We start from the raw sequence: 21618 nt of genomic DNA on the forward strand, positions 1-21618 counted from the left end.
GGAGGGAGGGAGGGAGAGGGGGAGGCACAACAGTCTGGCTGGCCACACTCATCCTCTCATACCACCAGGTGTCCTTCCAGCAGATACTGGACTTCAGAGGAACTGCTGCTGCTATACCCCACCTTTACCTTTACCCACAAAGGTCCTAAACGGTAGAAACTGTCCAGCCAACAGACAGACGGACACCTTACGACGGCAATAACCTGTAGTCCAAGGGGATAGTAGCACTTCACTGAGTGAAAAACAGACATGGACCAAAAGATGTGGAAGAAGCCTTTTCAAAACCTGCTTTGACAGTAGAAATGGGATTGAGCGTTTTGGGCTGAGAAAAAACATAAGGAGTGATGTTTCATTTAAGTTTTATGAGAGTGATGGTCATGTTTATCCGCACACTAAGACAGTCAGAACGCACCTAGCCTCTTGTCTGTAATCCATGTGGGAGGAGGGGAAATCATGTTTTTTTTTGAACAATCATTTTAATAAAATCATTCATGTCTTAAGCTCCTGACCCTCTGTGGGAACCAAAAATCGTAGTATTTGCTCTCATGAGTAATTTCAAAGAATTTCCATCCCAATGGCACCCTATTCCCTTTATAGTACACTACTTAAGACCAGGGCCTATAGGGTTCTGGTCAAAAGTAGTGTACTCTATAAAGAATAGGGTGCCATTTAGGACGTAAAGTTTTGCATTTGTATGACAGGACTATTTTCATTTGTGTTATTAAACCTACCTGTCCTTTGCCCTCTAGAAAATATTTTAGAAAGAATACATGAATGAATAATTTACTTTCTTGTGATATTTATGTCATCATTTTGTGCCTTCTTTAGTTACTGAGGGGAGGTTAGGAGAGTAGGGGCAGCTGTATGAGCGAAAACAATGATGCACACTAAGTACTACAACGTTTGTGAAAAGCACTGATACTATTCCGAGGCAGAAAACATGCCTCCCTTGGAGAGGAGAAACACTGTAAACCAATGGTAGGACAGCAGCATTTAGATTTTCTTCTGTTGAAAAAAAAAAAATCTATATTATATTTGTCTTGGTCTTATAAGCAATGTATTTTGACAGGTTTTGTTTGCTTTAACTTTAAACCACTCAATCCTTGTATGTGATTGCTTGTTCAAACCCCCGTTTTTGTCTCTTTTTGAAAATCATTTTAACTGGAAATATGTACAATACATATGCTATGTTCGTCAAATCAGGAACAGGAGGTTCACAGTTTTTTTCGTGTTCTTTTTTTTTATTTAAAAGGTTGAAACTAGCATGTACATATGAAATAGTGACTGAATTCGAAACTCCCATGAATTCTTTCAGTATCTGAAGATTGCTGTATATTTTATGAGTCATAAAATAAAGAAATGAGTTATGTTATTTAATAATGAACTATGGGTTATCTGTTTTATGTGACAACCGCAGTATCAATTTCTAGGTGACAGTGGTGCTAATCCCAAAAGAAAGGCTACATTCAACAAGGAACAAGAAGTCTATTGGCAAAATGATGACAATTGCATGTACCTTGGCCTAACGGTGTGGGGTTATGTATTTTATTTTTCATGGCGTCCTCAACATTACAGTTTTAAGGGCAACAATAGCCTACATTTGTTTACAACTCGCAAGATTTCCATACATGAGCTTTCAACAACACAGAGTGTTGCATCAGCACGAGATCGAAAGTGCGTCAAATCTGTACAGCATTGTTACGTCATCACTGATAAACGTTGAAACTGATCCAAAACCGCTGGAGCAGTTCAGTCTAATCCTCCCTAGTGCTGGAGGATTGCGTTTGTTTTCGCTCTGGATGCGCGTTCATTTTGGCAAGGAAATGTGCTGATTTTGCAAGGAGATGGAGAATAAAGAGTTCAAGGTAGACATGTTATTTATTTTTAAATCTTCAATTATATGAATAACTGTGGATTAAATATTGTTTAACAAATTAAATAGTGTGCTTTTCATGCTGTAATATCAAACTAGAAAGTCTATGGCCGGGGAGTCATGAGAGTTGGCTAAAGGTACAGTAAGTAGAATGTGGGTCAAATGGGGGTCAAATGGGGGTCAAAGGTTATGACAGCGCCTTCATAAATACGTCCTAAATGGCACCCTATTCCCTATGTAGGCTAGTGCACTACTTTTGACTAGGAGCCATAGAAGGGTTGGCTGATGTCACGAAAATGATGCTCTCGCATCGATGGCCGGAAGTCCTGTATCTTGTTATGATTCTGAACCACAGCTAACAACAAGCTGCCATGTGGGGAATCGTAGCTCTGTGGCATGTTTCAGCTCGTTGTATGGTGTTATTGATACCAAGTCTTGTTTTGAGGTGTTTTGACTGATATCATGTCTATGCAATGGCTAAAATTCGCTACCTAGCTAACCAACAACAACTGTAAAAATGTATTTGATACGAGTTCATTGTTCAAATGTATTTATGTTTGCATTAAACATTTAGAGACTAAACATAGTTTACATGTTGTCTAAGTCAAACCCTGTCTATTTTGCCCCATAGTTGCATGCCAGTTTTGTTGCTAAACAACCAACCCCTCTATAGATTGTTACAGTGGAGGTGTGATAATACCCATAAAACCTAGCGGTCAAACAAGGAAATGGTTCCTATCGTTTTTCCACCATTCATTTTTCCCATAGGCAATTTTAGAAACACATAAAATAAGGGCTGTATTTCGTGTAGGCTTACCCTGGCGTGACGTTTTTGTAACCATGTAAATCTCTCTCGGAAAAGTTGACTTTTATCAGTATATTCGGCTCTATTTACTCTCAGATTCGAAAATGCTAATTAGCATCAAAGTAGACATCATGCAAAACTACAAATCCCCTGCAAGCTCCTGCATGTCATCTCTAGCTGACACCTTTGCTAACGGGTATTGTGTCAATTTAAAACTTGCACTAGACAGTTCACAGAATTGTCCATTTAAAGAAATGCAGCCAATTTATTCATTACTACATTTAGCTAACATTAGATAGTTAATCCAGAGATTCTTACCTTTGCTTCGATCAGCATGATCATCATGGCATTTGTAGTTTTTTATGATAGCAACATTAGCAGCTAATAAGCATTACATTTTGCGAGGTAAATACAGGCGAATATATTGATAAGTCACCTTGTCCTAGAGAGATTTACACGGTTATCAAAATGTCACACCAGGGTAAGCCTACACGAAACACAGACCTTATTTTAAGTGTTTCTAAAATCCCCAATGGGAAAAATTAATGGTGGAAAAACGATTGGAACCATTTCCCTGTTTGACCACTAGGTTTTATGGGTATTATGACTCATACTGTGGGACTCTATAGGGCTCCAGCCAAAAGAAGTGCACTATATTGGAACTAGGGTGCTATTTCGGACACAAGCATAGATATGATGCATTATTATGTGACCAAAGAAATAGAATCACTAGAAAGGATAGAGCCTCTGACCTTGGCAATTTGACTGGTAAACTGAACTGTACACCTGATATGATGTTCTGGTGATTCTATTTCTTTGAATATGATGTATTATGATGTGACAATGAGAGTTGGGTTAATGGTGCTCTCAAGGCAACTGGGAACTCGAAAAAAATAACTTTTATTTTTTTATTTTTTTATTTCACCTTTATTTAACCAGGTAAACCAGTTGAGAACAAGTTCTCATTTACAACTGCGACCTGGCCAAGATAAAGCAAAGCAGAACAACAATACAGAGTTACATATGGGGTAAAACAAAACAAAGTAAAAAATACAACAGAAATACATATAATATACAGTGTGTGCAAATTTAGCAAGTTATGGAGGTAAGGCAATAAAATAGGCTATAGTGCAAAATAATTCCAATTAGTATTAACACTGGACTGATAGATGTGCAAGAGAGGATGTGCAAATAGAGATACTGGGGTACAAATGAGCAAAATAAATAACAATATAGGGATGAGGTAGTTGGGCGGGCTAATTTCAGATGGGCTGTGTACAGGTGCAGTGATCGGTAAGGTACTCTGACAACTGATGCTTAAAGTTAGTGAGGGAGATAAGTGTCTCCAGCTTCAGAGATTTTTGCAATTTGTTCCAGTCATTGGCAGCAGAGAACTGGAAGGAATTGCGGCCAAAGGAGGTGTTGGCTTTGGGGATGACCAGTGAGATATACCCGCTGGAGCGCAGACTACGGGTGGGTGTTGCTATGGTGACCAATGAGCTAAGATAAGGCGGGGATTTGCCTAGCAGTGATTTATAGATGGACTGGAGCCAGTGGGTTTGGCGACGAATATGTAGTGAGGACCAGCCAACAAGAGCGTACAGGTCACAGTGGTGGGTAGTATATGGGGCTTTGGAGACAAAACGGATGGCACTGTGATAGACTACATCCAATTTGCTGAGTAGAGTGTTGGAGGCTATTTTGTAAATGACATCGCCGAAGTCAAGGATCGGTAGGATAGTCAGTTTTACGAGGGCATGTTTGGCAGCATGAGTGAAGGAGGCTTTGTTGCGAAATAGGAAACCGATTCTAGATTTAACTTTGGATTGGAGATTCTTAATGTGAGTCTGGCAGAAGAGTTTACAGTCTAACCCGACAACTAGGTCAAATCATGTCCGTGATCTTCAGGTCGGAAAGTCGGAGCTCTAGAAAGATGCCAGAGTTTCCGACTTGGAATTCCTTTTTACATTTTGTGGTGGTAACTTTACCCCCTTTTTCTCCCCAATTTTTCGTGATATCCAATTGGTAGTTACGATCTTGTTACGATCTTGTCTCATCACTGCAACTCCCCAGCAGGCTCGGGAGAGGTGAAGGTCGAGTCAGGCGTCCTCCAAAACATGACCCGCCAAGCCGCGCTGCTTCCGACTTGGAATTCCGAGTTGGATGACTGTTCAAAACGATTTTTCCCAGTCTGAGATTTTTTTCCCTATTTCCCAGTTGTCTTGAACGCACTGAAGTCGGAAGTCAGAGATTTCCCAGTTGTTTTGAACACGGCAAAAGGCGACACAGTAGGTGACATCTAAACATGACTTTGTGCTGTCTTTCAGAGGTCAGAGGTCAGTGGGAATGACCTCACCCTCATAGACCTGGATGACCCCATCAATGAAGCTGATGTTATGAAGGAAGTCAGGTAAGTGATTTACACTAATGACACATTTATGACTGGTTACAGGATCACATAGGCCTACAGATTCAGTAGTAGGTCAAAGGTCACCGCCTATGGAGAGGTAGGCCCAGAGCCATGTATTTAGAGAGTTGGGACATTGAGATATAAACTCAGCAAAAAAAGAAACGTCCTCTCACTGTCAACTGCGTTTATTTTCAGCAAACTTAACGTGTAAATATTTGTATGAACATAACAAGATTCAACAACTGAGACATAAACTGAACAAGTTCCACAGACGTGTGACCAACAGAACAAAGGGGGGGGTCAAAATCAAAAGTAACAGTATCTGGTGTGGCCACCAGCTGCATTAAGTACTGCAGTGCATCTCCTCCTCATGGACTGCACCAGATTTGCCAGTTCTTGCTGTGAGATGTTACCCCACTCTTCCACCAAGGCACCTGCAAGTTCCCAGACATTTCTGGGGGGAATGGCTAAATCCTAGCCCTCACCCTCCGATCCAACAGATCCAGGCTCTTCATGGCAGAACACTGACATTCCTGTCTTGCAGGAAATAACGCACAGAACGAGCAGTATGGCTGGTGGTATTGTCATGCTGGAGGGTCATGTTAGGATGAGCCTGCAGGAAGGGTACCACATGAGGGAGGAGGATGTCTTCCCTGTAACGCACAGCGTTGAGATTTCCTGCAATGACAACAAGCTCAGTCCGATGATGCTGTGACACACCGCCCAAGACCATGACGGACCATCCACCTCCAAATCGATCCCGCTCCAGAGTACAGGCCTCGGTGTATTGCTCATTCCTTCGACGATAAACACGAATCCGACCATCACCCCTGGTGAGACAAAACCGCGACTCGTCAGTGAAGAGCACTTTTTTAGCCAGTCCTGTCTGGTCCAGCGACGGTGTGTTTGTGCCCATAGGCGACGTTGTTGCCGGTGATGTCTGGTGAGGACTTGCCTTACAACAGGCCTACAAGCCCTCAGTCCAGCCTCTCTCAGCCTATTACGGACAGTCTGAGCACTGATGGAGGGATTGTGCGTTCCTGGTGTAACTCGGGCAGTTGTTGTTGCCATCCTGTACCTGTCCCGCAGGTGTGATGTTCGGATGTTCCGATCCTGTGCAGGTGCTGTTACACGTGGTCTGCCACTACGAGGGACGATCAGCTGTCCGTCCTGTCTCCCTATAGCGCTGTCTTAGGCGTCTCACAGTACGGACATTGCAATTTATTGCCCTGGCCACATCTGCAGTCCTCATGCCTCCTTGCAGCATGCCTAAGGCACGTTCACGCAGATGAGCAGGGACCCTGGGCATTTTTCTTTTGGTGTTTTTCAGAGTCAGTAGAAAGGCCTCTTTAGGGTCCTAAGTTTTCATAACTACCGTCTGTAAGCTGTTAGTGTCTTAATGACCGTTCCACAGGTGCATGTTCATTAATTGTTTATGGTTCAATTCATTGAACAACATTTTACATTTTAGTCATTTAGCAGACACTCTTATCCAGAGCGACTTACAGTTAGTGAGTGCATACATTTTCATACTCGCCCCCCGTGGGAAACAAACCCACAACCCTGGCGTTGCAAGCGCCATGCTCTACCAACTGAGCTACAGGGGACTAGCATGGGAAACAGTGTTTAAACCCTTTACAATGAAGATCTGTGAAGTTATTTGAATTTTTACAAATTATCTTTGAAAGATCCTGAAAAAGGGACGTTTTCTTTTTTTGCTGAGTTTATGTATACATTACATGACACAGTAGATATCCATATGACAGCTGGCTCCCCATGGGCAGTGTTGACATTTTAAACAATGCTATGTAACTGAACATCTATAATTAGAATTTACTTAGAATGAAAGGATAAATGAAAGGCTCTAAGGCGCTAACATTGAGTCCTTTTAAAAGTTGGCAGAATTCTCTAAATATTTGCCTCTGGATAGGTCGAGTCATCTCAAGAGTATTGGAGCCATAGAATTTGAGTGATTCTATTCTAATTCTAGAATGATTCTAATTCTATGATACTAATTCTATAATTGGAACACATCCTCACACTCACATTATAGCAGTGACCTAAGAGAGATTCCCTTTTCTCTATCTAGATCCCATAAAGATCACAGAGAGGCTGAGAGACTAACCAAGTTGGACGAGGCTGTTCTAGAGACAGATACCCCAACTCAGTCACAGGAGGTTGAAGGAGAAAGTGAGTTGGACGAAGCTGTTGCCATCCCATCTCAGTCACAGGAGGTTGAAGGAGAGAGTAAGTTGGACAAGGCTGTTGCCATCCCATCTCAGTCGCAGGTGGTTGAAGGAGGGAGTGAGTTGGACGAGGCTGTTGCCATCCCATCTGAGTCTCAGGAGGATGAAGGAGATAGTGAGTTGGACGAGGCTGTTGCCATCCCATCTCAGTCGCAGGAGGTTGAAGGAGAGAGTGAGTTGGACGAGGCTGTTGCCATCCCATCTCAGTCGCAGGAGGATGAAGGAGAGAGTGAGTTGGACGAGGCTGTTGCCATCCCATCTCAGTCGCAGGAGGTTGAAGGAGAGAGTGAGTTGGATGTTGCCATCCCATCTCAGTCGCAGGAAGATGAAGGAGAGAGTGAGTTGGACGAGGCTGTTGCCATCCCATCTCAGTCGCAGGAGGTTGAAGGTGAGAGTGATTTGGACGAGGCTGTTGCCATCCCATCTCAGTCGCAGGAGGTTGAAAGAGAGATTGAGTTGGACGAGGCTGTTGCCATCCCATCTCAGTCGCAGGAGGTTGAAGGAGAGAGTGAGTTGGACGAGGCTGTTGCCATCCCATCTCAGTCACAGGAGGTTGAAGGAGAGAGTGAGTTGGACGAGGCTGTGGCCATCCCATCTCAGTCGCAGGAGGTTGAAGGAATGAGTGAGTTGGACGAGGCTGTTGCCATCCCATCTCAGTCACAGGAGGTATGATGTATTTTTCTATTACATGTATGACATTTCATTGAGATATTTTGTGTTTTAATGACGCAAAATTGAATTCCAGCCTAACTCTGCTTTCTGTTGTCGCCATCAGGATGCAGTGGTGACATTCACTACCGTGACCAGCCTCACCCTCAGCAGGGGAAAGAGAAGCTACCCAGACCTACACGCCTTTGTGCAGGACATGAAGGACGAGGAAGTTGCTCTTTGGCTTCCCCATGCATCCCCTAGATATGTTCCCTATCTCAATTGCATACTCCTCGTGTCCTCTCTTCTCAAAACCCATTGGATGAGAAAGCCAGAGGTCCCGCCCTTCTGAACTTCTCATCCATTGGGTTTTGAGAAGGAGGCGAGGAGATTGAGAGTCTCCCATAGTCTCTGGCCAATACAAAGGACTCAACGGACCAAATAACCAATCAGGGATGTCTGGGTGTGGCCTAGTTCCATAGAGGTCCATCCAGAACGTAGTCTAAGATAATAGAGGTAATGTCCATCCATAACGTAATCTAAGATAATAGAGGTAATGTCCATCCATAACGTAATCTAAAATAATAGAGGTAATGTCCATCCATAACGTAATCTAAAATACTAGAGGTAATGTCCATCCATAACGTAATCTAAAATAATAGAGGTAATGTCCATCCATAACATAATCTAAAATAATAGAGGTAATGTCCATCCATGACGTAGTCTAAGATAATAGAGCTAATGTCATGTAGTTCATTTTGTACTTGCATTTATTTACTTTTCAGCCATTGGAATCTGCTGAGTGAGAATATGCGTGCCGGGGTGAGTTATAGTTACCTCTAAAGTAGTTAATGTTGGTAAAATGGACCAAACATTCATTTGTGGAAATCCTGCAGGACCTTTAATCCTGAACCACTGCTTTAATTGACTAGCTTGAGTAAATGGTTCTAAGTTTTATATCAGTGCAGCCCCTTTAACAAACTAACTCTGTATGGTCTTTTAACATTGCAGATGAGCAGACATGAGTTTAGTGCCAAGTGCATGGATATTGTAGCATGGGTGATGGAGTCTACATCCACTGTGGTTGTTCCCGCCCTTGACCTCACCATGCAGATAGAGCTCTCTGATTCGCCAAGCTCTTCTGGATCAGGAAGTAATGAGGCAGGAGAGGTGACCTCTCTTGGCCGCAGCGTCAGATTCAGCTGTAGTGGAGGACCCAGCAGGTGCACCAGCGCCAGAACCGCCTACAGCACACGCACTCCCACGCCTTTCCCCTCCTCTCACAGGTACCTAGCCCTATCCCCTCCTCTCACAGGTACCTAGCCCTATCACCTCCTCTCACAGGTACCTAGCCCTATCCCCTCCTCTCACAGCTACCTAGCCCTATCCCCTCCTCTCACAGGTACCTAGCCCTATCCACGCCCCTAACAGGTACCTAGCTCTATCCCCGCCTCTCACAGGTACCTAGCCCAATCCATGCCTCTCACAGGTACCTAGCCTTATCCACGCCTCTCACAGGTACCTAGCCCTATCACCTCCTCTCACAGGTACATAGCCCTATCCACGCCTCTCACAGGTACCTAGCCTTATCCACGCCTCTCACATGTACCTAGCCCTATCCATGCCTCTAACAGGTACCTAACCCTATCCATGCCTCTCACAGGTACCTAGCCCTATCCCCTCCTCTCACAGGTACCTAGCCCTATCCCCTCCTCTCACAGGTATCTAGCCCTATCCCCTCCTCTCACAGATACCTAGCTCTATCCCCTCCTCTTTTTGCAGGTATTTCCTGTTATAGGTACAAATATCCATTCCAGATCCACTTAGTGAGAAATACTACTTAGATACTACACAACCACTCTAAAACGTTTACTCTGAATGTTAATGTTTGGTCTGAGTGTGGTTTGAGATGGTTCACAATGCTTCCTTTGAATAACAATAACAAGGTTGAGTTTGTGTCCCAAATTCTTGGATCATATTTTTTATTTTGTTACCATATACTATTCATTTCTGTTGTGCATTCTGCAGGTGTTTGACCTCTTTGCTGAGTGAGAACGAAGAGCGATATGTCTCCTCACCTGAGGGTGGCGATAGAGAGATGAGACACAGACCACACTCAGCACCACTGAGATCTGTGTTTGGCATCTCTGAGGACTCTGTCTTCGACATGGTCCAGAGCGGCCAGTCGCAGGGTGACATCGTACCGCTGCCCAAACGGAGTAGACAGGAGAAATACAGACCTAGCAAAATGTCAACGGACGGCAAGTTTATGATGGGTATGGTCGAGTTGGTTATAAACCTTCTCAACTCCAGATTGGCTGAGCTAATGCGAAGTGTCAGTCAGGGAACTCTAGTTCTGCTGACTGGAAGTATCTCAGCAAGTCAACAGTTTGCCCAAGAGATGCTAAGCATGGCGACTTCTAAGATGTATTCCCATGCCATAGAGCATATTGCGCTCGGCCACAAGTCTCCCCTTGAGTTAGAGAGGGAGCTTGAGGCCATCTTGGGTCCTCTGGCTGGACAGGTCATAGTCATCATCATAGATAGCATCATCAAGGCTAAAGCCAACGGAGGAAATGAGGGGAGAGCGTCCAGCCCCTTGACCTATTTTCTAACTGCCATTTCGGCAGAAATACAAAGCCTAGTGGTTCACAGATCGGCTAGCAGACCATCCACCAGACTGTCCAACAACGACCCACTGCTGAACATTTCCAAGTCAAAGGTCTTAAGATCAGTTCTGCTCAAAATGGCAGAGCTCTTTGGCCAAGGTCCAAGTGAAACCTGTCTAGTTCCACTAGTCCAGAGTCAGTCCAACAACTCCATTTGCGACTGGACTGTGAATGCAGGCACCATTCATCCAAGTACATTTCTGTCCGACAACAGAGTGACAGAAGTGTCATCCGATGTTGTGGATCTTGTACTTGAGGTTTTTTGGATAACAGGATTTTTGGATAACAGGAACCCGTCAAGGCCACAGAGTGCCTGCTCCCACAACTCAGCTAGTGGAGCAATAGATATGAGAGCTCTTGCTGGGGACTTGGTCAGACAGGTGTCTGTCAAACTCAGCCCATTTGTCTCTGAGAGTCAACTCTCCACCATGTCCATGACAGATCTGTCATCATCTTTTTCTGACTCCAGCTTGAAGCAGTTGTGTTCTCGCTCTGTTGTTGCTCTGGCAACTGCCTGTCAAGCAATCAAAACAGAGCTCGAGAACCAGAGACCTACCAACCTGGCAGCCAGAGACCTACTATCGTCTCTGGTAGAGACCATTGAGGACATGGATATCTCTGACATCCTCCAGGGCCCATCGGCCATTTTGGAGGAGGCTGCTGTGATAAAGCACCCAGAGATGTCCACCTCGACAATATACAGATCTCTGCTTCTCGACTCATCTCTCGCCTCCTCTAAGATGGTCACTGAGAGCATTATCTTCAACAACCCATGTCCATCAGAGCAGCATGTGAGTATTCAGAAGGAGCTCCCTGCTGATAAAGTTGACATCCTCCATGGTCAACCAGTGGAGGAGTATATTGTCAAAGCTGAGCAATGCATCATTCAGGTCATTCAGGATGCAGCTGTGACATATACTGCTGCGCTGGATAGAACTGACTCTTGTGGGAAACTGTCGGAAATCCTATCTGTCCATGTTTCCTCAGAGAATATTGAGGAGGCATCCTCTGATCTCTTTGGTGGAATTATTTCCGACCTGCATGAGGTATCTGAGGTCAATAAGGCCTCCATGCATACGAAATCAGGTCGCAAAATGTTTTGGGGGGAAGTGAGTTCAGGTTCCCAGATGATTTATACCAAAACCCTGGACAAACTAAGGAAGCTGTTCACCTCCCACCATCTCACTGAGGGAAAAAATACTCCTGTGCAAATCGAGCTCTCTGCAACTGGACTACTTGTAACTGAGGCCACTGTGGAGGAATCTCCTGTACAGAAGACAGACAGTAAGACCCCTTCTAAGTTCTCAGCCTCAGCCCACCAGCTCACCCTCGACACCTGCACTAAAGGGGTAATCAAACAGGTGATCTCGGTGCTGAGGGTGGACACTTCAAAGGAAGACTGCTCCGCTTCCGTTGGGGAGAGCACGTCAAATTCATCCTTCGACTTCAACCAGAAGTTGGACTCGATAATTTCGAAATTGGAGGACCTCACCATTTCGAGTGACGTGACGTCAGCCGAGATTGCCACACTCACGCGATCTCTTAGTGCAGCCAGCAGAACCTCTAACATTTCCATCCAGAGATTTCACAGTGCTGAGTTCCGAGCTAAGGCCAAACACATTGTGAGTGAGACCATTCTCAGAGCTGCTAGCAAAGCCAGCCATTCTTTGCTACAGAGCATGCCTAGCACCACCTTCTCACACCATGCGGTTTCTACAGCCGAAGATATAGTAAATATTATCATGCAAGACCTTGAAAGTGTATCCCAGTACCCTGTGGATGACACAGACTCCTTCCCACTAGAAGAGATAAAGCTGGAGTCCCAGCTCAAACCCAGAGTTGTCTTTGACAACTTATTGGATGCTGCTCAAACCATGTACCACAGAGTAAAGGATAGACTGAACATCTTTTTCTCTTTTCCACCAGTGTCAGTCACCACAGCCAAATATGTGCTGGACTCCACCCCTGTGGAGACACTCAGACGCTCTAAGTCCGCTGACACTGCTCTTGTTGAGGACAGGAGCCGCCCTCCGTCTGTGAGAAGTGAGAAGCCTTTGTCAAAAGTCTGTTTGGCTAAAAGGTCTAAAGCCCTTGTGTCTTCGAGTGGCTCTTCAACAGACCACCATGTAATTGACACATGCAGTGAGGATTTCACTCTGCCCACCAGGAGTATGTCAGTTGTGAGCAACAACAGTTTGAAGAGAGCCTCTCCTCTCCACGGCAGTGGATTGAGTGAAAGTTGCAAACCTCTTGTGGCTCTAAAAGACGTAACAGTGGCAGTCAGCCAAGAAGGCTTTAGCAAAACTGCAAAGAAGACGCTCAGCTTGATCCTAAATGTGATCAAGTGTAGAGTGGCCAACTCTGAGAGTTCATCTGTTGGGCAGATTGCAAGTGAGGAGTGTCTGATAGCCACTAACATGTTAGACTCTGTACTGGAGAGCCTTGACCAGTTGCCTGACATGAGCGCTGCCGATGAGATCACAAGGACAGAATCCCATACCTCTATCGCAATGGATGAGACAGGTTCACGGTCAACGCTTGTGAGCCAACAAGAAATAAACATATCTGACACCAATATCATAGTGAAAACTATAATGGACACAATGAAGACGGACGACCCAGAGATGACTTCAGCAGAAGAAAATCTGGATAGGCTCCTGTCAGTTGAAGCCCTTCAAGGTGCATCTGGCAACCTGATCGCAAAGGTCCATGGTCTCATTCAGGAGATAACCATAAACCGCCAGCTTCAATCCATGGTTGGCCACAGAAGCCTCTCTCAACCAGCGCTGCCTAAACCAGCCCTGAGGAAGCTGTCAAAGGACGATGCCTCAGAGCTCATTTACAACTTTGCCCAGACTTCTGTTAGGAGACTCCTGGGGCAGTGTATGGGAAGGCCTATGCCACCATCGGCTGAAATGGTTTTGGATCAGGTCATCAAGTTGATGACAGACGTGGTGATGGACAGCCTGACTTATGTGTCCAAGTCTACAATGGAGGATGGTAAGTGAAAGTACCTCTTTTCATCTGCATAGGACTTAATTGTAACATGATGCTCAATACATTGCGTTTTATGATGTGAAATTCACTGGTTGTGTCCAAAATGGCACCTTCTTCCATATTTAGTGCACTACTTTTGACCAGACCCTATGGGCCCTGGTCAAAAGTAGTGCACTATAAAGTGAAGAGAATACCATTTGGGATGCAGTGACTGACTTCAATGACTGTGTCCTCTTATCCCAGTTATTGTACACAGGTCGGTCACACTAGCGTGCTCTTCTCACTCAGACACCAGCAATGCCACAAGTGACATCACTCATGGTGTTGTAGCTGACCTTAATGCTACTGAGGAATTCCCTGCCAGGAGCCTTAGCCCGGCTGATGTAAAGGCTGACGGCATGGCCCGCCTTCCCTCTGCCAGAGGGGAAGAGACTAAGAAGAACAGGAAGTGGCGTTTCCTACCGAAAATGCATAAGTTTCCAAAGATCATGATTAAGGTAGGGTGCTCTGTGTTTTGAGATTACCTCTGGAAGGCAGGGCTGAAATTAACCCTACAGATTCACTACACCCCTATTGTCTCTCAGCATTAGAACAAAACTGTTGTCATTGTCTTTAGGAGGTTGAGTGAGGACGCTGTAATGCAATCCTAATACACATGGGAGAGAGTCAATGGCTATGTCCCAAATGGCACCCTATTCCCTATATAGTGCACTACTTTTTACCAGAGCTCTATGGGCCCTTGTCAAAAGTAGTGCCTTACGTAGCGAATAGGGTGCCTTTTGGGATGCACACTCTGTATTTTACACAGGCTCAGTTGTCCTGATGTGTTTTGTCAACAGCTGTTCAAGACAAAAGGGGAACCGAAGAGACACCCTAAACAGGATGCACTGCCTACCAAACGTCTCAGAGAGACTCATATTTCACAGGGTAAGTGATAAGCATCGATAATGTCATATTGATGTATCACCCTATGACAAGCTTGTTAAAACAGTGACAACAGATACAGGCAGACCGACGGACAGACATGCAGACAGACAGGCAGACTGACAGGCAGACGGACGGGCAGACAGACAGACAGGCAGACAGAAAGACAGGCAAACAGGCAGACAGGCAGACGGACAGGCAGACGGGCAGGCAGGCAGACAGACAGACAGACAGACAGACAGACAGACAGACAGACAGACAGGCAGACAGACAGGCAGACAGAAAGACAGGCAAACAGGCAGACAGACAGACGGACAGGCAGACGGACAGGCAGGCAGGCAGACAGACAGACAGACAGACAGACAGACAGACAGACAGACAGACAGACAGACAGACAGACAGACAGACAGACAGACAGACAGACAGGCAGACGGACAGACAGGCAGACGGACAGACGGACAGACACAAACACACACATTCATTTTCTGATTATGAAATGTTCTTATGACAGATGCTGAGTGTGAGGTTCCAGAGGTTCCATCCACTTCCCCACCCAAGGAGGACCTGACAACCACACCGGCCCCTGCTCCCCAGGAGTCCCAGTCCCGTAAACGCCCACTCATGGTCAGGGTGTTACACGCTCTCTCAAGAGCCATCTCCAAACCATTCAGAGGAGCTTCTGGGAAGAAGAATTAGCCAAATGCCTGATTTTATTAATATGATATTTTAATCAGAGCCTTTATTTAATAAAACATTACTGCATTGATTTCTGTCTATAGTAGTCTTCATGTATGTGCAAGATAACGGTAAAGTACTTCAAACCACATAGTCAAAAGTATTCATAGTGAAGTACCGTTTATGATTATTGATTGTGGAAATACACATAATACAGAAAAGTTGTTGTCACATATAAAGACAGACATAAAGGAGAACTCCGTAGACCAGTCACATTCTCAAGCCATAACTAAATCCATGAATGGATCTCCTATAAGATGACAGGAGAACATTTGTAACACTTTCTATGAAGCCTATATCTATAATGCATACACTCAATTCATTTACATTTTACATTTTAGTCATTTAGCAGAAGCTCTTATCCAGAGCGACTTACAGTTAGTGAGTGCATACATTTTTTTTTTCATACTGTCATACACTCATAATGACTTAATTGAGTTAAGTGTTAAGTAAAGTGCATTTATAAACACATAATGAGGGCTTATTATGTATTTCTTGAAATAAAAAAAGAAAAATGCTACTAGTTTATTAAATATTCATGACTGCTATTGCACTGCTCATGTCCACACTTCTGTACAATAGGGGGCAGTAATGCACCATAACGTTGGATGCCAACTGCCTATAAACCCCACTGAAGAAGAAAAAGCTACTCATGTAATGCATGCTGGAAAGCAGACAAAAACTAATGATTTGCAAGAGATCTAAACACGATTTATAAGCTACCGAACAACAAGTCCAAGAAATCATTGCTAACCGCGTTTGCACTTTGAACAGATTTCTCGACAATAATAATGGAAGATGTGACTGGGGCTCAGCTCATTGCAGAGGCACTAAAAGCTCAGGTGAAGTGTGTGCAATATATATAAAACAGTGTTATACTGTGTAACCGTGTTGCTAATAAAATATTAGTCGCTGATCATGTCCTTGGCAGTGAGAATGTAGCACTACGAGTTGTGAAAGTGTGCCATAGGTCATTGCACTGGGATAGCTAACTTAATATTGTTGTAGAAAAACATTTAGATGTTTATGTGGAATAGTATATGTTAACACCCTTGTTGATGCATGCCAATGTGTGTGTCAATGCAAAGAAAATCTAAACTACATTGTAACAATTCATATACAATTCAGTATGAAAATGCTAAATGACTAAAAATGTTTAAAAAAGGTAAATATACTGTATCTACATGTAACTCTCTACAGAATGTAGAATATATGTTTGGAATAGTTGGTGTTCCAGTCATTGAAGTAGCTATGGCAGCTCAAGCCTCAGGAATCAAGTATGTGAGAATGCGCAATGAACAAGCCATAAGCCACCTTTTTATTACTAAACCAGCTCCCCCCAAATCATGTGATATTAACTACCCGTACATAGACTACAGGAGCGTGTAGTGTGTGAGGGTCAGTTTCATAGCTTTTTTGCATTGCTAATTATGTCTGCCTGTCTGTCTGACCCTTTGTGTGTCTGTCTGTCTGCCTGTCTTCCTGTCTGTCCCTCTGTCTGTCTGTTCCTCTCCAGTCCAGGTGCGTGTCTGGTTGTGTCTGGACCGGGACTCATCCATGCACTTGGTGGAATGGCCAACGCTAACATGAACTGTTGGTATGCTAGAACTCCACAAACAGAAGACCCTACTACTCATTTTCAGTGGTCCTTTCAAAAGAAGGGATGCTATCCGCACACTGCAAAAAATGATCTGAGGACTCCAAACTATCTCAGATTGTCAGTTGATGTCATTGTGTGATACCTCTCTCTCTGTAGGCCTGTGATTGTTATTGGAGGCTCCTCCGATCAAAACCAAGAGACCACTGGGGCATTTCAAGAGTTTCCACAGGTACCGATTCAACCATGATATTTCTGACTTTTGAACATTAGGGGGTTGTTTCCCAGGACACAGATTAAGCCTAGTCATGGCCTAAAAAGCAAACTCAATAGAGAATCTCTGTCTGGGAAACTGGCCCTAGCAGTTTGATTGCTGAAAGAGGAAATCATTTGTTATTTGTGGTCCTCTTTCTCTGTCAGGTGGAGGCATGCAGATTGTACAGTAAGTTCTCTGCTAGGTCTAGCAGTCTGGATATGATCTCCTCAGTGGTAGAGAAGGTATACAGTCTACTCTGACTCCCTCTGTGTAGTCCTCTTCATATCATTTGGTATCACCTGCAATTGTCTGTTTTCTGACCTCTAATTTTCCAGCTTAGCAAGGTACCTTAACTGCTTCATAAGAGCACAGCACAGCCTTAATTGATCTGAATGGAAGGGTGTTTGGTCTGTCTAAGGCAGCACGCACTAGCATGTATGGACGTCCAGGTGCTGTATACGTAGACATATCTGGGGACATGGTCAATACTAAATTGGACAGGAGCAGAGCCAGGTTAGTGGCCATCACTGTCTTTCATCCATTTAAAATGTATACTAATGTGTTACTGTTGAATATGTATACCTCTGAATTCACATCACCGTAGTCATTTTTATTTTATCTTGTTATACCTTTTAACGTCTGAAGTGAACCAGAAATTAAATTACTTAGAAAATTTAGCACTATATCAAAATATTCTCATCAGAGAATAGCAATAAGCCTCGATAGACCTTCATGGTTTATTTACATATGCAATAAAGTTGCTAGGTAACATGTTTAATGTTTTAATGTTTGACCTATTCTTTATTATTTCCTTTGTCAGAGAGGTGCCCTGTAGTCCACCTCATCCTGTGAGTATGGCTGACCATATGGCGATCACAGAAGCACTGGCGGTCCTGAAAGGAGCCAAACAGCCTTTACTCATCATTGGCAAAGGTAGGCATTGCTTTTTTAATAGCCAGATCATCTGGGGGAAACAGAACTAAAATCTTGCATAATTGCGTCAGATACTTGGATAAGGTCTGGGGAGATGTTAAGAGAAAGATACTAACGCCACTTGCGAACTCTCCACCCCCCTAAACGGAAACTCTCTGCAAGTTTCAGGCAAGTTTATGGGCCAAATGTCCCCTCCCGTTCTGAAATTGAAAAGATGCGAGCACCTGCGAAATCGGGATTTGTCCAAATGATTAGTGGTGAAAAATCAGCGTACCGGAACAAAGTTGTCACATCCCAGTCTGTTGACAGACGCTACTTCCAGTTATGTTACGTGCGTCTGTCCAAGAGAGATCAATATCCAGCTGAGACGCACTGTAACACATATGGCACTGTACCACGGTTCAGTTGACAAATGTTGTTGACATGATTTCTCATTCTACCTGTCCGAGAGGCACGTTCGTTCTACATGCTATATTTCTATCTGAACGTTGCACAACGTTTTGCTCAGCTGAATGCATCCCAGTTGTGAAGGCCAGTCTGTTGAAATCCGTGTGAATATAACAACAACAAAAAAAGTGTTGAGAGAAAAAAAGAGCAGAAGTAAAATAAAATAACAGTAGGGAGGCTATATATACAGGGGGGTACCGGTGCAGAGTCAATGTGCGGGGGCACCGGCTAGTTGAGGTAGTTGAAGTAATATGTACATGTGGGTAGAGTTAAAGTGACTATGCATAAATAATTAACAGAGTAGCAGCAGCGTAAAAAGATGGGGTGGGGGGCAGTGCAAATAGTCCGGGTAGCCATTATTAGCTGTTCAGGAGTCTTAAGGCTTGGGGGTAGAAGCTGTTGAGAAGTCTTTTGGACCTAGACTTGGCACTCCGGTACCACTTGCCGTGCGGTAGCAGAGAGAACAGTCTATGACTAGGGTGGCTGGAGTATTTGACAATTTTGAGGGCCTTCCTCTGACACCGCCTGGTATAGAGGTCCTGGATGGCAGGAAACTTGGCCCCAGTGATGTACTGGGCCGTACGCACTACCCTCTGTAGTGCCTTGCGTTCGGAGGCCAAGCAGTTGCCATACCAGGCGGTGATGCAACCAGTCAGGATGCTCTCGATGGTGCAGCTGTATAATTTTTTGAGGATCTGAGGACCCATGCCAAATCTTTTCAATCTCCTGAGGGGGAATAGGCTTTGTCGTGCCCTCTTCACGACTGTCTTGGTGTGTTTGGACCATGATAGTTCGTTGGTGATGTGGACACCAAGGAACATGAAGCTCTCAACCTGTTCCACTACAGCCCCGTCGATGAGAATGGGGGCGTGCTCAGTCCTCTTTTTTTTCCTGTAGTCCACAATCATCTCCTTTGTCTTGGTCACGTTGAGGGAGAGGTTGTTATCCTGGCACCACACGGCCAGGTCTCTGACCTCCTCCCTCAACGTGACCCATGTTATACGGTCAGATATACCACAGCTTTCAGCCAATCAGCATTCAGGGCTCGAGTCACCCGGTTTATAAAAGGGAACGTGTGTGTGTCAGCCTTAGCATTATGTGGTGGTGCCTGGTTATTTCTGTTGTGTTTAGCTTGAGGTTTGGCCACTCCTCCAGCTGCTGTTACATGGTTCACGCACGGCGCTCTTCCTGTCGTGTCGTTGCTGGTATGTTGTAGTAACGTTCCACATACGTTATTTATGTCAAGGTCAATGTCAAGGTTGATCTGTGTGCTGAGGAGATGGGAAACAACGTGCAACCTGCTGCTGCTCTCCTGTGGGACATCATTACTATTGTCAAGCTGGTAACACAACACAGTCCTGGGGGACATCAATACTATTGTCAAGCAGGTAACACAACTCAGTCCTGGGGGACATCAATACTATTGTCAAGCCTGTAACACAACTCAGTCCTGGGGGACATCAATACTAGTGTCAAACAGGTAACACAACTCAGTCCTGGGGGAAATCACTGCTATTGTCAAGCATGTAACACAACACAGGCATCTAATATCTGCCCTATATCTGCATATTCTTTTTTAAAGAAACAAGCATTGATTGTCCTGCAGCACAGCAATGTGAGTTATTATATGGATTATAATTAATGGACATTTATGTAAGGGTCGATAGGGAAAATGATGTCTGACATTTCTAAGAGTACAAACTTCAGAAGCCTTTTTAAACCTCAAATACACTACACGTTTTAAATGTCCTGCATTGCAGGAAAGTTCTCCTGCAACAAGGTGATCAAATTAAGATCCTACATCTGTACTTGATTCAGTTTGTTTAGTTTCTACTCCTCATCTTTACGTTCAGCTCCTGGAGTACGTTCATAAAGATGGCTGGAGGTATCCAGCTGATACAGAATGGTGGACCACGTTGAAAGAGAAGATGGTTGCTATGACAAAGGTGACAAAGGTGTGTTGGTGTGTCCGTCTGTGACCTGTGTTCTGTGACCTAAGCAAGTTAGATTCTGCCTGTGTCTGTATTACTGACTCTTTGTTTTCTGTGAAATAACTTGACTTAAATCCAACAGGTAGAATACATTATGGTACAGATGTAGTATTGCACTTAAATCCAACAGGTAGAATACATTATGGTACAGATGTAGTATTGCACTTAAATCCAACAGGTAGAATACATTATGGTACAGATGTATTCTGAGTCTTGTCATAGGCATGTATGATCCCGTCTGGTCAGGTCCAACAACTTTGCTGTTTGGGTACCTACCACCCCTGATTTGATTGTGTTTCTCTCTCCAGGCGTTAGCTCTACAGTCGACAACACCCATGAACTACTACCAAGTGTTCCACCACATCTCCCAGCTGCTGCCCCACGACTGTGTCATCGTGAGTGAGGGGGCCAACACCATGGACATCGGGCGCACCATGTTGAACAACTACCTTCCTCGACACAGGCAAGGCATGCCGCCTCACACAGAGATCAAAGGTCAAATCCGCCAAGTATCCTGTGCCTTTGCCCTGAAGACAAGTAGGAATGAGTTGGGATCTGTTGATAGTTCTGCCTGAGAAGACTTCTCAATGGAGTGCTGCCTGACACGCTGACTGGATGACTTCTCAATGTAGTGCTGCCTGACACGCTGACTGGATGACTTCTCAATGTAGTGCTGCCTGACAGGATGACTGGATGACTTCTCAATGTAGTGCTGCCTGACAGGATGACTAAATTACTTCTCAATGTAGTGCTGCTTGACAGGCTGACTGGACAACTTCTCAATGTAGTGCTGCCTGACAGGCTGACTGGATGACTTCTCAATGTAGTGCTGCCTGACAGGCTGACTAAATTACTTCTCAATTTAGTGCTGCCTGACAGGCTGACTATATGGCCTAGTTACAGTATGTAGCCTAGTTGCAGTATGTAGCCTAGTTGCAGTATGTAGCCTAGTTACAGTATGTAGCCTAGTTGCTGTATGTAGCCTAGTTGCTGTATGTAGCCTAGTTGCAGTATGTAGCCTAGTTGCAGTATGTAGCCTAGTTGCAGGATGTAGCCTAGTTGCAGGATGTAGCCTAGTTTCTGTATG

General features: G+C 44.4%; 2 protein-coding genes across 2 annotated transcripts; both read left to right on the forward strand.

Moving 5' to 3' along the window:
• The first annotated feature begins 7852 nt into the window (after window positions 1-7852).
• Window positions 7853-15338, forward strand: LOC121560410. Its single transcript, XM_045217089.1, has 8 exons — window positions 7853-7886; window positions 8110-8210; window positions 8768-8804; window positions 8994-9268; window positions 10011-13651; window positions 13892-14145; window positions 14488-14575; window positions 15084-15338. The coding sequence occupies exons 2-8, from the start codon at window positions 8200-8202 to the stop codon at window positions 15266-15268; spliced, it is 4491 nt and encodes a 1496-aa protein (XP_045073024.1). The 5' UTR covers window positions 7853-7886; window positions 8110-8199; the 3' UTR covers window positions 15269-15338.
• A 531-nt stretch (window positions 15339-15869) lies between these two features.
• LOC121577404 (2-hydroxyacyl-CoA lyase 1-like) lies at window positions 15870-21268 on the forward strand. The gene is made up of 10 exons (XM_045217090.1): window positions 15870-16149; window positions 16508-16584; window positions 16824-16904; window positions 17064-17136; window positions 17325-17402; window positions 17579-17673; window positions 17981-18093; window positions 19776-19882; window positions 20394-20495; window positions 20840-21268. The coding sequence occupies exons 1-10, from the start codon at window positions 16099-16101 to the stop codon at window positions 21104-21106; spliced, it is 1044 nt and encodes a 347-aa protein (XP_045073025.1). The 5' UTR covers window positions 15870-16098; the 3' UTR covers window positions 21107-21268.
• The last annotated feature ends 350 nt before the right edge of the window (window positions 21269-21618 follow it).

This window comes from Coregonus clupeaformis, unplaced genomic scaffold (assembly GCF_020615455.1).
Source record: "Coregonus clupeaformis isolate EN_2021a unplaced genomic scaffold, ASM2061545v1 scaf0913, whole genome shotgun sequence".
NCBI lineage: Eukaryota > Metazoa > Chordata > Actinopteri > Salmoniformes > Salmonidae > Coregonus > Coregonus clupeaformis.

Excerpts from the sequence above, each read along its gene's own strand:
- LOC121577404 (XM_045217090.1), top strand. The coding sequence starts at position 16,099 with ATGGAAGATGTGACTGGGGCTCAGCTCATTGCAGAGGCACTAAAAGCT. Across the intron at positions 17,403-17,578 it reads TCTCCTCAGTGGTAGAGAAG|GCAGCACGCACTAGCATGTA; the intron begins GTATACAGTCTA and ends GGTCTGTCTAAG. Across the intron at positions 17,674-17,980 it reads TTGGACAGGAGCAGAGCCAG|AGAGGTGCCCTGTAGTCCAC; the intron begins GTTAGTGGCCAT and ends TTCCTTTGTCAG.
- LOC121560410 (XM_045217089.1), top strand. Across the intron at positions 9,269-10,010 it reads CCTTTCCCCTCCTCTCACAG|GTGTTTGACCTCTTTGCTGA; the intron begins GTACCTAGCCCT and ends TGCATTCTGCAG. Across the intron at positions 14,146-14,487 it reads TTCCAAAGATCATGATTAAG|CTGTTCAAGACAAAAGGGGA; the intron begins GTAGGGTGCTCT and ends TTTTGTCAACAG.